The sequence below is a fragment of the Prionailurus bengalensis genome, chromosome C1 (assembly GCF_016509475.1).
Source record: "Prionailurus bengalensis isolate Pbe53 chromosome C1, Fcat_Pben_1.1_paternal_pri, whole genome shotgun sequence".
Lineage (NCBI taxonomy): Eukaryota > Metazoa > Chordata > Mammalia > Carnivora > Felidae > Prionailurus > Prionailurus bengalensis.
The window spans coordinates 85,692,750-85,710,490 of record NC_057345.1 but is presented as its reverse complement, the minus strand read 5'-3'; the positions used below and the strand labels follow the sequence as shown (position 1 = coordinate 85,710,490).

At 36.3% G+C, this 17,741-nt stretch overlaps 1 protein-coding gene across 2 annotated transcripts in view; it reads right to left on the bottom strand.

The window, feature by feature from the left end:
* The window catches only part of SLC35A3 (solute carrier family 35 member A3), a 54,244-nt gene that overhangs the window by 14,920 nt on the left and 21,583 nt on the right, over positions 1-17,741 (bottom strand). Inside the window, exons 1-5 of one of the 2 annotated variants that reach the window (XM_043575657.1) lie at positions 12,991-13,109; positions 9,253-9,457; positions 3,080-3,234; positions 2,880-3,002; positions 71-242 (exon numbers count right to left, since the gene is read on the bottom strand). In XM_043575657.1, coding sequence (XP_043431592.1) covers positions 71-242; positions 2,880-3,002; positions 3,080-3,234; positions 9,253-9,439 — 637 coding nt within the window. In that variant the 5' untranslated portion in view covers positions 9,440-9,457; positions 12,991-13,109. Of the gene's footprint in view, positions 1-70; positions 243-2,879; positions 3,003-3,079; positions 3,235-9,252; positions 9,458-12,990; positions 13,110-17,741 lie in introns of those variants that run through there. The other variant, XM_043575658.1, reaches the window with a different exon arrangement.

The window sequence follows — 17,741 nt, the reverse complement described above, 5'->3', positions numbered from 1 at the left end:
GTAATCTTTAAGTCTAACATTAAAAAATATTATGAAAAAAAGATAACTTTAGAAAGCATTTAAAACTTACCAAGTTGAATGTTTCTTATCCAAACTGATTGTTTGGTTTCTTTCAAGATTTTCTCAAAGTAAACCCCAGCAAAGCCACTTGAAAAACATGCTGTGAGAACTGCCATGAGGCCTACAAATTGAGAGCCAGCTGAAAGTTCCTTAGAATCAAGCTCCTGAGAATCTGAGGGCCACTGAACAAAAAGAAAAACAAAACTGTAGTTTATTCTTATGATATTTTACAAAGTACATATTTAGAGTGCACTCTCAGACCTTAAGATAAAAATGCAACCAATACCATTCTTGGGGATTGCAGAGGAGAGCTTTTGAAAGAAAATCTTAGAATCATTTTATTTTTTTCCCATAGTGATATTACTGTTACAACTTACAATTTCAAAAAATTCCCTAAAAAAGAGAAAGAGAATGAGTAAATGCACAGATGCACAAAACAGCTTCTATAAGCAGTTCAGTTGTAGAAATTCAAAGTGTGAACTGTTGGAGCAGCAAAAATGATTCTGGAGCTGTTGGTTATTATGGAAGTCCCATATGGTATCATGTTAACCACTGTGGGCTTTATCCCATAGTTCAGTGTTCCTGAAATTATCTTCATGGCTTTTGTTAAATCTGTGTTCCACCTGAACTCTTACTTGATATTTTAATTAAAAAATTTTTAATATTTATTTATTTTTGAGAGAGAGAGAGAGAGAGAGAGAGAGAGAGAGAGAGATGGGAGGGGCAGAGAGAGAGGGAGACAGAATCCAAAGCAGGCCCCAGGCCCTGAACTGTCAGCACAGAGACCAACGCAGGGCTCCAACTCATGTACTGTGAGATCATGACCTGAGCTGAAGTCGGACACTCAACCAACTGAGCCACCCAGAGACCCCTTGATATTTTAGCTTATCCTTAGCAATATCTATGAAAATATGGGTTTGAAATGGCAGTTATATTTTTGTAACACCCATTTTAAAATATATTAACTAGGGGTATCTGGGTGGCTCAGTTGGTTAAGTCCTACTCTTGGTTTTGCCTCAGGTCATGATCTCATGGTTTGTGGATTCAAGCCCTGCTCTGGGCTCTGTACTGACAGTATGAAGCCTGCTTGGGATTCTTTCTCTCTCCCTCTCTCTGCACCTCCTCTGCTCACTTGCTCTCTCAAAATAAATAAATAAATAAACATTTAAAAAAAATAAATAACAGAAATATTTATTCAAGATAGACATAGCACCCCTGGAGAAAGTAATCGGGGAGGAGGGCTCTGGATGGCAGGAAATTGGCATGATTGGATTTGTTTTCAGATAAACCATAGTGGTGACTACTGGAGTTTGAATTTCGAGGGATGGATAAGACTGAAGTAAAAAAAATCAGAAGGCAAATGATCACATGAGAAACAAGACGACATGAACCAGGGAAGAGACAGAGAAGGACAGAATCAAGAAGCATTACAAAGCAGCAATAGCAAAGTCTTAGTGACTGAATAGATGTACAGGCAGAAGGAAGAGTTAAGACAACTCCCAGGCAGAGTAAATAATGAGGGAAAAAAATACAAGCAAGAATAGTTTCGGTGGAGGAAAAGGTAAAGTTTAGTTTTGGATATGCTCAGTTTATAAAGCCTATTGAATAACTGAACTAAGATGTCCAACAGGTTTTTAGATGTACAAATCTGAAATTATGGGTGAGACACAGACCAAGGAACTATGAGCATATATGTGTTAATAAAAACCTACAGAATGAAGTCTCCAAAAATAAGGACATAATTTAAGGGAAATAACAAGCCTACCAGCGACCCCAATATCAAGGAAAAGGACCCCAGGAAGGAGCCCAATAAAGAATTATTAGGAAGATGAGAAGAACCAGGAAAGAATGGTATCAGGGAAGCTGATGAACCATAAGAAGGGAGTAATTAATAACCTCAAATGCAGGGCGCCTGGATGGCTCAGCTGGTTAAGTGTCTGACTTTGGCTCATAGTTTGTGAGTTTGAGCCCTGCATCAGGCTCTGCGCTGCTGGTGTGGAGCCTGCTTGGGATTCTCTCTCTCTCCCTCTCTCTCTCTCTCTCTCTCTCTAATAAATCAGTAAAACTTAAAAAAAATTTTTAATAAAATAATCTCAAAGGCTCCAGACATCCAGTAAAAATCAGTGTTGTTTTATGTACGATTTTATTTCCCTAACTAGATTTGTGTCAGATAATTTGATTTTTACTTATTTTAATTTTAAAAATTTCATTCATTCATTCATTCATTCATTCATTCATTCATTCATTCATTCATTCCCTTGTTTAAATTCCAGTATAGTTAACATACAGTGTTATATTAGTTTCAGGTGTTCAATATAGTAACTTAACAATTCTGTACATAACTCAGAACTCATTAAGAGGAGTGTACTCTTAATCCCCTACACCTATTTCACCCATCCTCCTCACCTGTCTCCTCTCTGGTAACTATCAGTTTATTCTGTATAGTTAGGAGTCTGTTTTTGGTTTGTCTCTTTTTTTCTTTGCTTTGTTTCTTAAATGCACAGATGAGTGAAATCATATGGTATATAAATACAATTGAACATTACTCAGGTACAGAAAAGAATGAAATCTTACCATTTGCAACAACACCGATGGACCTACAGAGTATAAGACTAATAAGTAAAATAACTTATATAAGACTTTTATTTCTCATTAGTTGCAGTCCTGATGTAGTATCTTACTCAAAGGAAGCCCTCAAAATATGTCAGTTGTGAGAATAAAATTTACTTGCTTCAACAAATAACAAATGTATCCTCCATGCACAATAAGGTTTTGAAACTGTGATAAAAATGAAAGGTGTACTTATCTTGAATAGTTACCTGTACAAAAGCAACTCCTGTCATCAAAATTACTAGGGAGAGCCACTGGTACACACCTAATTTTTTACTAAGCATAGACACAGAAAATAATGCTGTTGTAAGAATTTTCAACTGATATGTGACCTGAAAAAGAAAAGAGCTAATATTATTGTTTGTTTATTTGCTTCTTAAAAGAACTACTAGAAATATATTTTAAGTACCTGATAAGTAGCTGCATCCAGATTTGATAGTGCCACATAAAGTAAGTTATTCTGAAGAGTATATATCCCTGATGGAATAGCAAGTTTCAGAGTTTCCATAGGTTTATTAAGTATTTCATCATGCAGTATTCGATTCAGTGCTCTTAGACTACATTCTAGAAAACACATGAAATGGGTAAAACCAATAATTAAGTAACTCTGAATAAGTTACATACTCTCTCTCAAGGCCTCAGTTTTCTCACCTATAAAAAATGGAAACAGGCCTACATGTTAAGATACTTTTAGGTCTGAAATATACCTTTAATGATACTAATTTTTCAAAAGTTAAATATTATAACATAGCATATTAAGAACATTATCCTTATACTCTTTCATTAGGAAACATAAGCAAATTGATTATATGTATTTACATATATGTATACATATATATCTGCACATATATATTTATGATAACCAAACGCTCCAAGTATTAAATTTTTAGCTAAGTATTCTTACTCTATAGTAGCAACATTATAAAAACTTGTATTTTGTGCATTCCATTTATCACCAGCCATTCAAGCCAATTAATAATTGTGAAGACTTTAATCATAAAAAGACAGTAAAACAACTAAGGAGTGGGTTTGGCTGCAAACAACAGAAAACCCAGTGAATACTGGCTCAACCTCAAAGGGACCTGTCTCATCCTCAAAGGGCCAGGGCCAGGTCCAAAGCAGCTCAGTGATGACATCAGGGTCCTAAGCTCACTCTCCATTTATATTGGCTTTTTACCTTCATGCTTCTCATCTATTGTCTACATGATTATTGCAACAAGGTCACCACATGATCACCGCAATTGTGTCTGGTTCTTGTTTTTAGGCAGCAAGAAAGAACAGGAGGATACAGTGACCTAGTGGGCATCTTCTTTTGCTGTCACAGACCAGGATTTTGTTGCACAGCTACCCCCTGCAGCAAGGGAGCTGGGCAATATTGTCTTTTCTTTCATAGTCTCCATATTAGAAACAACAAAGGGAGAAAGGGGTTGGAAATGGACTTCAAGCTAGCCAGCCTACAGTCCTAATCACAAAAAAAAAATGTCCAAAGAACTTTAAGAGATACATAAACCCTTAAAGACAGGAGAAATCTAAGGATCCTACTACTTTACCAATAATGACACTTCATAGCTGATTTTCTCTCCTAACATAAAACTTGAAAAGTTTGATTATGAAAACTTTTTTTAATGGAAAAAATGTTTAAAGATTAGTATGTGATATTTATCCTTTCCTTACCCTAAAATAATAATAGTAAAATAAAAGGTAACTAAAAGTTACCAAAAGATTTCTTCTTAGATTTAGCAGAAAAAAAATCTAAAATATTAGCTTATTTAAACATTTTAAAAATTATATTAAAATTTAAAATAATTAATGCTGTGACATATTTTTCTCAACAGGAGTTCAGGGAAGGTCTTGTTCCTTATTCCTTCCAATTCCTGGTATTGTTAGGCTTTTTCTTTTTGCCAATCTGAGGGTATTGAAATTGCGTCTGTGGCTTTAATTTGATTTCTCTGCTTGCTAGTAAGGTTGATCTATATTTATATATTGTTATATATTTATATAAATATATTTATTTATATTTTAGAAATTTTTCAATATATTTATTGGCCATTCAGGTTTCTCTCTCTCTCTCTCCCTTTTATTTATTTTTGAGAGAGAGACAGAGAGAGACAGAGAGAGAGCATGTGCGCACAAGCAGGAGAGGAACAGAGAATCTGAAGCATGTTCCAGGTTCTGAGCTGTCAGCACAGAACTCAACGTGGGGCATGAACTCATGAACCTGACCTGAAATTGGACACTTAACTGACTGAGCCACCAAGAGCCCCAGGTTTCTCTTCTGTAAACTGCTTATTTATATCTTTTGTCCACTTTTCTGTTGAGATGCTTGTCTTTTCCTTATTGAATTATGTAAGTTCTTTGATGTTCTGGATGTTCATTATTGGTGGATACATGTGATGTTAATATCTTCTCTCAATCTCTGGTTTATCTTCTCATTTGGTTTTATATACAGGCATTTTTTCATTTTAATGTACCCCAAGTCATCCATTTTTTAAAAGTTCATTTGTGGGGCGCCTGGGTGGCTCAGTCGGTTGAGTGTCTGACTTTGGCTCAGGTCATGATCTCCTGGTTTGTGAGTTCGAGCCCTGCGCCAGGCTCTGTGCTGACAGCTCAGAGCCTGGAGCCTGCTTTGGATCCTGTGTCTCCCTTTTTCTCTGCCCCTCCCGCACTCATGCTCTGTCTCTGTCTCTCAATAATATAATAAATATATGTTAAAAAAAAATGTTTTAAAATGTTCATTTGTATTCTTTGTATCTTATTTGAAATAATTCACAGTACCAAAGTCATAAATGTCAATCTTTATCTAGAATTTTTTTTAATTAAAACAATTTTTTTTTAATTTAACCTAAAAACCTGGGAATTATTCCTCAGACTGGATTCTCCATTTCCTTGATCTTCACACACCTACTCTGCTAGCAAGTCATGTCAACTATAGTTTAAAAACATCTGTGTGGGGCGCCTGGGTGGCTCAGTTGGCTGAGTGTCAGACTTTGGCTCAGGTCATGATCTCACCATCTGTGAGTTCAAGCCCCGCGCTGGGCTCTGTACTGACCCTTCAGAGCCTAGGGCCTGCTTCGGATTCTGTGTCTCCCTCTCTCCCTGCCCCTCCCCCACTCATGCTCTGTCTCTCTGTCAAAAATAAATAAACATTAAAAAAAATTAAAAAACAAAAAACAAAAAAACCAACATCTGTGTGAACCGGGGCACCTGGGTGGCTCAACTGGTTAAGTGTCTGACTTCAGCTCAGGTCATGATCTCGCCATTTGTGAGTTCAAGCCCCACATCGGGCTCTGGGCTGACAGCCTGAAGCCCGCTTCAGAATCTGTGTCTCCCTCTCTGTCTGCCCCTTCCCCACTCTCACTCTGTCTGTCTCTCTCTCTCTCTCAAAAATAAATAAGCATTAAAAAAATTTTTTTAAAAATCTGTGTGAACTAAATCAATGCCATCTTGGACAATCTGCCGTAAATACCCGCCTCCCCAACACACACACACACACACACACACACACACATACACACACACACACACATTCTTTCCTTTTGTTTAAGCACACTTTTGGAACACCTGGGTGGCTCAGTCGGTTAAGCATCCGACTTCAGCTCAGGTCATGATCTCACACTCCATGAGTTTGAGCCCCCCATGTTGGGCTCTGTGCTGACAGCTCGGAGCCTGGAGCCTGCTTTGGATTCTGTGTCTCCCTCTCTCTGACCCTTCCCCGTTCATGCTCTGTCTTTCTCTGTCTCAAAAATAAATAAACATTAAAAAACAAATCACACTTTTAAGTACATCCTTAGGATATAACGTCCATGATATGATCTGTCTTGGAGATATGACTGACACACACCTATTCTTTTTTCTTTTTTCTTTTTTTTTTTTTTTTATGTTTTATTTACTTTTAAGACAGAGAGACAGAGCATGAGTGGGGATGGGGCAGAGAGAGAGGGAGACACAGAATCCGAAGCAGGCTCTAAGCTCTGAACTGTGAGCACAGAGCCCGATGCGGGGCTCGAACTCAGGAACTGTGAGATCATGACCTGAGCTGAAGTTGGATGCTTAACCAACTGAGCCACCCAGGTGTCCCATGACACACACCCATTCTTAAACATTTTCCTCTTGGATGGCCTCCAACATGTACTCCCCAACCTCTAGGGCGATAAAAGCAGGCCTTAAGGGAGATGGTTGTTGCAGAGATCTACTCCTCTTGCAGTTACCAAAGACACCCTCATCAAGCTGGATTTGTCAGCCTTTTTCTTTAGTCTTTGAGTTCCTTCAGCCTTTGGAGGTGGTTCTGCGTATACCTCCTGTTCAGAGAACAATGTCGCATAAACATCATCTCTTCTCTACCAATGTCATCTAAGCTATCATTATCTTCTTGCCTGGACTAGTGCCATAGCTTCCATATATGATTTCTTGAACCTATTCTTGCATCTCCTCTACTGTACTGGTCTTTCCATGCACAAAATGGGACATATTTTAAACATTTCAATTATTTCTTTTTGCTTTTATGGTCATATCTGTAGCCTACAAAGCTGCATTGCACTTTCTGAATGCCAATTCAATCTCTCTTTGTTCCATTCTTATCCTTGATCAATATGCTACAGCCACAATGGCCACCGTAATAGATTCAAAAGTATACTAAATTTATGAACAATTTAAAAAATAGGCAGCAGACTTGAACAGACATTTCTCTAAAGATAAACAAATGGTCAATAAGCACATGAAAAGATGTTCAACGTCATTAGTCATTAGGGAAAATCAAATCAAAACCATAATAAGATACAATGTCACACCTACTAGAATGGCTATACATTTTTTATTTTATTTTATTTATTTATTTTGAGAAAAAGGATGGACACACATATGGGGGTGGGGAGGGGCAGAGAGAGAGGGAAAGAGAAAATCCCAAGCAGATTCTGTGCTTTCAGCACAGAGCCTGACATGGGGCTCAATCTCACAACTGTGAGATCATGACATAAGCCTAAATCAAGAAGTGGTCACTCAACTGACTGAGCCACATGGCACCCCTAAACATTTTTTTTTTTTAATAACAAGTGTTGGTAAGAATGTAGAGAATTTTCATCCCTCGGACATTGCCAATGGGAATACAAAATGTTGTAGTAGCTGTGGAAAAGTTTGGTGGCTCTTCAAAATGTTAAATGCAGAATTACCATGTGACCAAGCAATTATACTCCAATGTATATACTCAAAAGTTATGAAAGCAAGGACTTGAGCAGAGACTTATGACTCTATTGCAGTATTAATTATTCAGTATTCATTGCAGCGTTATTCACAATACCAAAAGGTGGAAAAAACTTAAGTGTCCATCAATACATTAATGGCTACAATGTTATACACACACACACACACACACACACACACACACACACATACATACAATGAAATATTATCTGGTCATAAAAAGGAATAAAGTTCTGGGGTGCCTAGGTGGCTCACATGGTTAAGTATCTGACTCTTGATTTTGGCTCAAGTCATGATCTCACAGATCGTGTGATCGAGCCCTGCATGGGACTCTGCGCTGATAGCATGGAGCCTGTTTGGGATTCTCTCTCTCCCTCTCTCTCTGGCCCTCCCCCATCTGCCCTCACTGGTGCATGTTGTGTGTATGTCTCTCTCTCTCAAAATAAACATTAAAAAAAAGAAATAAAGTTCTGATACATGTTACGACATGGATTAAACTTGAAAACATTGTCTAAAATAAGCCAGACATAAAAGGAGAAATATTGTATGATTCTACTTAGATGGAATATCTATAACAGGCCAATTCATAGAGACAGAAAGTAGAATAGAGGTTTCCAAGTACTGAAGATAAAGGGGAATGGGAATTATTATTTAATGGTTACAGAGTTTCTATTTGGTGTGAATGAAGTTTTGGAAATAGTGCTAGTGGTTGCACAACATTGTGAATATAATTAATGCCACTGAATTATACTTAAAAGTGGTTAAAGTTGCAAATTTTATGATATATATGTGTGTAAAAATATATTGTACTACAATTTCAAAGAATAATGCAATATACCCCAAAACACAGAATTTTATACTTCAAAACCTGTGAATTATATGGTATATGAATTATATCTCAATAAAGTTGTTTTTTTCTTAAAATGTATCAAATTAGTCACCACTAGACTAACCAATGCAACAAATAATATAAAAAGGCTTGACTTTAGTAAAAAATTGTGACTTCTCTAAATTTCTAAAAGTTACAGAACTATATAGAATTTACTTATTCTCAAATTATTATAAATGCAAGAAGCTATATTTCATATTTACAGCATTAACTGGAAGACATGAATCATGATATAGATCAGAATAAAATGTCTTCGTTACTAGACTAAAATTGTCTTAAGAAAATGAAAAATATTGAAATGTCTGTAATAGTAGGACATTAGATAAGGCAATAGTGTTCAAATGCGTAGTTAACAATATACATATATGTGTGTATATATATATGTATATGTATACATATGAATGTATGTATGTATATATATATATATCATATGTAAATAACACCAAAATAATCAAGTAAATTGCAATGACTTGAGAACAGAAAACCAAAAAACTTACTGCTATCTTTGTAGACTAATAAAATGCAGGCCATTATTTTCAAAAGTTCAGCAACAACCACTGCTGTAGAAGATAGATAACGAGGTCCCTCTTCTTTTAAAGTCCTAGAATAACGCATCGTTAGAACCAAACTGGTAGTCTGAAAGACCAAAATTCCCAAGGAAAGGTATTTTAGGTTGGCGGACATTGTTTTATCTTCATTTGCCTGAAAAACAAAATAATTAGGGCAAATAAACAAAATTAGAAAATACAGAAACACTTATTAAAAATCATTATGAGACTTCTGGTTCCAGACAAGAATGAGTAAGTGCATTCCACCCTTTTCTTCCTGCTAATCATAACTATAAACCCTGGACCAAAGACAAAAAGTAAGTACTAGAAGACTCAGGAAGGTGAAGAAAATAAGACAAACTGGCTAGCGACCCCAGATCTTTTTTTTTTTCTAATTTCTAAAAAATGTTTTAAGTTTATTTATTTATTTTGAGAGAGACAGAGAGAGAACACAAACAGGGGAGGGGCAGAGAGAGAGGAGGACAGAGAATCCAAAGCAGGCTCTGTGCTGAAAGCAGAGAATCTGATGTGGGGCTTGAACTCATGAACCATGAGATCATGACCTAAGCTGAAGTCAGACACTTAACTGACTGAGGTTGGAGAGGCTAAATTATGATCAGGCAAAAACAATTACATAAGAATTATTTCTAGAATGAAAGAAGGACATTCCATAATGATAAAAGAGTCAATACATCAGTAAGATATAGCCAGTTATAAATGAATATGTGCCTAATAACATAGCTTCAAAACACATGGGACAAAAACTAACATATTAAAAAAACAACAACAGGTAAAGCCATAAGACATAATGTGAGGTTTTAACTTACTTTTTTCAGTAATTAACAGAATACACACACATGCACACCAAAACCCGCCAGTAAGAATACAGAAGATCTGAACAACAGTATCAACCACCATAACTCTTACAAACATGGAGATGCTCCACCAAGAGCCTCTTTTGAGGAAGAACTTAATGCAGTATGTGTGGTCAGTTCACTTCTCCTCCACTTATCATTTGCTTCCAAATGATGTAAAGATTCAGTGCAATTCCAAGCAAAATCCCTATAGGTTTTTGGTAGAAACTGACAAGCTGATTTAAAAATTTATATGGAGGGGCACCTGGGTGGCTCAGTGGGTTGAGTGTCCAGCTCTTGATTTCAGCACAGGTCATGTTCTCACAGATCTCACAGTTTGTAAGATCGAGCCCCATGTCAGGTTCTGCACTGGCAGCATGGAGCCTGCATGGGATTCTCTCTCTCCCTCTCTGTCTACCCTTCCCCCACTCATGAGCACTCTCTCTCAAAATAAATAAACTTTAAAAATAAAATATCTATGGAAATACAAAGGACTTAGACAACCAAAACAATTTTGAAAAGAAAAAATAAAGAAGTTAAACTGAAAGTCCACACTTTCTATAAAGCTCTAATAATTAAAACTGGTATTGATACAGGACAGAAGTACAGATCAATGGAACAGAATATAGTCCAGAAGTTAAGTCCATACATATTTGGTCAAATGACCTTGACAATGGTAAAAAAAAAAAACAAATAATTCTAGAATAAGACAACTGTATTCTTTTTTATTTTTAAAAATGTTTATTTATTTTGAGAGAGAGAGTTCATGTGCATGTACCTGAGAGGGAGAGAATCCTAAGCAGGCTCCACATTGTCAGCACAGAGCCCTACATGGGGTTTGATCCCATGAAAGGTGAGATCATGACCTGAACTAATATCAAGAGTCAGACACTCAACCAACTGAGCCATCCAGGAGCTCCATTTTTAAGTGAATCTCTATCCTTATTTATCTCACACCAAGTATTTAACTAGAAATGAATCACAGACCTGTCATAAAAGCTAAAGCTATAAATATTCAAGAAGAAAACAAGAGAAAAATGTAGACACTTAGGAATATGCAAAGATTTCCTAGATACAAAAAACACAAACCATAAAAGAAAAATATGGATAAATTGGATATCATTAATTTAAAACTGTTCCTCCAAAGATACTATAAAAATAAAGGCAAACCCTGCTGATGGGAGAAAATATTCTCAACACATCTATCTGACAATGGCTTTGTGTCCAGAATATATACAGAACTCTTACAACACAGTAAGTACAAGACAAACCATGAGCAAAAGATTTGAATAGACATTTCATCAAAAAAGATGAATGAATGGCTAATAGGCACATGAAAAGATGTTCAACATCACAGTCATTACAGAAATACAAATTAAAACTACAATGAGATACCATTATGTACCTACTAGAATGGCAAAAATTTTTAAATTGATGCTACCAAGCAATGGAGTGGGTTTAGAGCAGAGGTCTTACATTGCTAGTGGGACTATTAAGTGATACAACCACTTTGAATAACACTTTGGTAGTTGATTTTAAAAAATAATAATCTTTTCAAATGACCTAGAAATTCCACTCTTAGGTATACTCAAGAGATCTGAAAACATTTATCGATAATGCTCGTATATAATTATTCATGTGAATTTCATTTATAACATTCAAAAACTGTAAATAACCCAAATGCCCATTAACAGGTGAATTACTAAACATACTGTGGTACATCCATGATGGAATACTACTTAGCAATAAAAAGAAATGAAATACTGATGTATGGTAAAACATCAATGAATCTTAAAAAGAAATTAAACAAAAAAGTTTATAGACAAAACTGTATACACTGTATGATCCATTTTTATGAAATTCTAAAAAGGGCAAAAGTAATTTGCAGTGACAGATGCAGACTGTGGCCAGGGGTTGAGGTTGGAGGTTGACTGCAAAGGGATAGCAAGGAATTGTTGGTGATAATGGAAATATTCTGTATCTTGATTGTGTGATGATTATACAATTCTATTCACTTATTGTAACTCACTGAACTGTACATTTAAAAAGGATACATCTTATTGTGTGTAAATCACAAATCAACAAAGTTGATCAAAGATTGAGGATAGGGGTGCCTCCGTGGCTCAGTTGGTTATGCCTCTGACTCTTGATTTTGGCTCAGGTCATGATCTCACAGTCTGTGAGTTTGAGCCCCAAAGCGGGCTCTGTGCTGGCAGTGCAGAACCTCCTTGGGATTCTCTCTCTCTGCCCCTCCCCCATTCGTGTGCGTGCACTTGCTCTCTAAATAAATAAATAAATAAATAAATAAATAAATAACCTTAAAAAAAAAAAAAAGATTGAGGATGTACTAAGTAGTAGCATTCCTCAACAGGCTTTCCTCATACTTTGATTTTGGCTCTAATTCCTTTGGATTAATACCAATGATGTTCTGTTAGTCTATTCTTCAGGCCAATTCTATCCTTTCCATGATTCCATCTTCCATCCTAAGTTTTGTTAATATGAACACTTTTTATTATATATTTCTTTATAGCTCTCACAACCAAGCCACCCTTTATGGCTCTAGTTATATGATCCACTATCTTTCCTCACCTCATAATCATTAAAATAGCAATATAATATATTCAAATAGATCCAATAGTCATTATTTGGTGCCTATAGTAGGCCAAGTACCATGGTAACAGAGAGAGCCTATCCTTGAAGGAACAAAGTCTAGCTTATTAAATTTAGCAATTCCTATCTCAAATTGAATATGCTCCAAATCCAAACAATGTAGCACCATAAATACGAGGATAAAATTTTCAATAGTGAAAAAAAAATGATTGAAAAAAATTACCTTAAGTACTTTATATGAATATCAGAGAGAAAATTTGAATAATATATCTCTTTTTGTCATATATAAATAAGAGCATCAAACCTAGAGGAAAGAATACATACATTTATGTATTAACCATCTCACTTTTGTAAATCTGCATTAGCAAGAGTCCTAATATGAAATGAAATTACGGCATTTTAGAGATAGAAGATGCTTTAGAAATCATCTAGTACAAATCTCTTCATTTTAAACTGAAGAAAATAGTGAACAGAGAAGTTAGATGACTTGCTCAAGGTCATATAATTACTAATTGGAAATATTAAGTTATATAGTTAAATACCAGGTTCCCTAGCTCTCACTATGTGTTACTGTAGAATTCCAGAGGACATCTGATGGACTTTATCTCTGTGTGGAAGCAGTGCAAGTTCCCAGCAATCTACATTTGGCATAGGCATCTGATTCTCCTGGAAAATCTATTCAAGGAAGTCTTTGTTTATTGTGCAACTAAGATCGTAAAAATGTACCTGTTACAACAGCAGTGCCCTACTTTCTTTTCAAATGAATTTTAAAGGTCAGATTCTAAGCCAGGATGTACTATCTTTACTATTTTGCTTTTCCATTTCCAAACATGTACAACATCAATACATTTGCCTTGATAATTCAGATCTTAATTATTAATACAGTTACAATGTATTTTTTTAAGTATGTGAGATAATAGAAAAAATATATATTGGTATCTGCCCCTAGCTAGCTCTTGACACAGGGTTCCTGAAACCCTTGTAATTTCCTTAGTGATAAGAGCACTAGGAGCATCTTTTGTTCTAATATTTGGTCTTTGGCCCTGGTTCCTGACACAGGGTTCCTGAAACCCTTGTCATTTCCTGGGTGATCAACTGATCATGCCTATGTAATGAAAACTCCATAAAAATTCCAGTATTATGAAGTTCAGAGAGCTTTCAGGATAACAAGCTATACACAGCATGAGGATGACACATCCCAACTCCACAGGGACAGAAGCTCTTGCACTCAGGGCCCTCTGAAACCTGGTACTTATGTATCTCTGCATCTAATTGTTCATCTGTATCCTTTATCATATCCTTTAATAAACTGATACAGGAAGTGATTCTCTGAGTTCTATGAGCCACTCTAGCAAGTTAATCCAAGTTGAGGAGGGGATGGTGGGAACCTCCAATTTGTAGCCAAATTAGAGTTATGGGTAATCTGGTGACCTACTTACTACTTGCGACTGGCATCTGAACTAGGGTGGGAGCAGTCTTATGGGACTGAAACGCCAATCCATAGGATCTGACACTATCTGCAGGTAGATAGTGTCAGAATACAAGTTAAATTGTAGGATACCCAGCTGGTGTCACAGAGAATGGCTTGCGGTGAGGAAACCACATCTCCTCCCCAACATTTGATGACCAAAAATGTCAGAAGTGAAGTGTTCTGGAGAAGGAGGAAAGGAGACACACAGCAGGAAAAAACTGGATTGTTTTTCTAATACAAACTTGAAAAGTAAAATACATACAATCAAATGATTATTGGTACTAGATCAACTGTAAAGAATTGCAATTTAATTTATAATTCTGCCTAAGGAACGTATAAACTCAAAATGGAAAAAAATACGAGTATTTCTAAGATTATACAAATACATAGGTTGGTTTTGGAGTACAATACAGGTAAAACTAAATATTTTCATTTAATGCAAACCATAAATTCACAGCAAATTCATAAATAAGAAATCTACCAAAATGAAGATTATGTTCCACTTCTATTAATTTATAAGATTAATACTGTTTCTTCATTTTAAAGTGTACAACAGTTTCTCATTATTATTGAACACAACCTCTAAACAATCTTATATTTAAGATTTAATTTTACTCCTCCCTACATTTTCTTCTCTTGCCACCGAATTCCCCTTTTTTTTATCCTTTCAGGAATTGCTAATCCTCTGGTTTCCATATTATTGTTTCATTAAAATTTCCTATCTAAGAAATTTGCATACCAATAATCAACAAGGAACTGTGCTAAGTTCTCTCACAAATGTAGCTTTATTCAATTCACTGTCAAAGCCTTATGAACTAGTCAACAAATGGCTACCCACATTTTTTAAGGTCTCTAGTTACTAAGCTCCCTGAACTCACTGGGGGTTCAGTGAGGCTCTCAGATTTATAGCAGGATCAGAAGAGTAAGAATGCTTAGATATTCCACTTTCACCTTTAACAGCTAAGACCTGAAAAATGCACTCTTTTTGATTACTAAAGTAAATGACACTATTTCATTCTGATGGCTTTGTTTTGGCTTCTTCTGTTTTTTGAAAATAGCATTTAATACTTTTAATTATTTTTAAAAGCCAGTATATTCTTTTAAAAATGTTGAAAACTGGGAAGGCTGGGTGGTCCAGTCAGTTGAGCCTCTGACTCTTGATTATGGCTCAGGTCACAAGCCCTGGGTCAGGCTCCACGCTGAATGTGGAGCCTGCTTGGGATTCTCTCTCTCTCTCTCTCTCTCTCTCTCTCTTTCTCTCTGCCACTCAATCCTGCTCATGCTCTCTCTCTAAAATAAACAAATGAAGAAATAAAATATTAAAAATAAGAAAAATGTAGAAAACTTAATTAGTAAAAAACTTCAACCATCATCAATTACCCAAAAACATCTATATCTGGTATAGATTCTGTCAATAATTTTTATTTCAGTTTTTTGGAAAACCCTAAACCCTAGGACTTTAGTAGCAAAGATGAAATAAAGCACCTAGACCATTTCATATTTCCACTTATAAGTATTCTAACAACTTTTGGGCTTCTTTATTACATGGAAAATAAAGTCTTATAATCACAAAGTTCCACCTTTTCCTTTCCTTTCTTGAAGGAAAAAAATGGAAAGTTAAAATTCAATAAAGTACCAAGAACAGGGCACCTGGGTGGCTCAAATGGTTAAATATCTGGCTTTGGCTCAGGTAATGAACTTGAAGTTTGTGAATTCGAGCCCTGTGTCAGGCTCTGTGCTGACAGCTCACAGCCTAGAGCCTGTTTTGGATTCTGTGTCTCCCTCTTTCTCTCTACCCCTCCCCTCCTCATGCTCTCTCTCTATCAAAAACAAATAAACATTAAAAATAAATTTTTAAAAACAAAACTACCAAGAACATAACATCTATGATTACATCACCCAGAACTGATAAGTCTCAATCTTGTCACATTTGTTTATCTTCCCTTTTGTAAAGGAATAACATTACGATTAAAGTGATTAAAGTCAAAGTCCCCCAATAAGCCATAACTCTAAATCCCATTCCTTTCCCCCTCCTCAGTAGGAACCTATTATGAGTTTAGAGTATATATTTCTAGTCTACTATTAAAAATTCTTTATACATATATAGATATAATAAGCCATAAGTACTTTAATATATATACATAACAACAAACTGCATACTTTATTCAGCATTTTCCTTACTTTATTCAGCATCTGATACACAGACCTAGCTCATTGCTTTTAACAACTCCAATGTTCCATCAAATGAGTAGACCTTTTATTTACCCATTTTCCTACTGATAAACATTTAGCATTCTTTTCCTTTTAAAAATTTAAATTTAGGGGTACCTGGGTGGCTCACCCGGTTGAGCATCCAACTTTGGGTCGGGTCATGATCTCAAGGCTCCTGAGTTTGAGCCCTGTGCGTCAGGCTCTGTGCTGACAGCTCAGAGCCTGGAGCCTGCGTTGGATTCTGTGTCTCCTTCGCTCTCTGCCCCACCCCCACTTGCGCTTGCAAGCGCGCCGCGCGCGCGCGCGCGCGCGCGCGCGCATGCTCTCTCTTTCTCTCTCGAAAAGAAATTTAAAAAAATAAATTTTCTTAAAATTTTTAAAGTCGTTTCTAAACATTATATAAGCCACAAGAATTTTAAGCTCTTTTTCTAAAATTTAACATTTTATATGAGTTTTCAAGTCTCTTCCAGTTCTAACACACATAAACACACAATTCTGTTAATCTAATTTCAATTTTTTCATCTAAAACTTTTGCCTGAATTTTTCTTTTTATTTTATTATTTTGTTTCACTTTAGAGAGAGAGTATGTGTGTGCACGAACAGGAGAGAGGAGCAGAGGGAGAAAGAGAGAGAGAACCTTAAGCAGGCTCCACACTCAGAGCAGATCCTGATGTGGGGCTCAATCCCATGACCCCAGGATCATGACCTGAGCCAAAATCAAGAGTCAGATGCTAAATCTACTGAGCCAGCTAGGCTCCCCTGACTGAATTTTTAAATTATAAACTTTGAGTGTATATAGTAATATATAACACATATAATAATGAACTATTGTACAATTATTTGTTTAATTATTGTATTAAATAACAACAATATATAAATGCAATCTTTGTGTATGTGTGATTTGATACACCAATCATACTGCCAATACTGTTTTTTTTTAATGTTTTATTTATTTTGAGAGAGAGAGAGAGTATGCACATGTGAATGCACCCATGAGTAGAGGGAAGGGCAGGGACAGAGGAGAGAGAGAATTCCAAGCAGGCTCCACTCTTTCAGCACAGAGCCCAACGTGGGGCTCAATGCCACAAACCATGAGATCATGACCTAAGCTGAAATCAAGAGTCAAACACTCGGGGCGCCTGGTTGGCGCAGTCGGTTAAGCGTCCGACTTCAGCCAGGTCACGATCTCGCAGTCTGTGAGTTCGAGCCCCGTGTCGGGCTCTGGGCTGATGGCTCAGAGCCTGGAGCCTGTTTCCAATTCTGTGTCTCCCTCTCTCTCTGCCCCTCCCCCA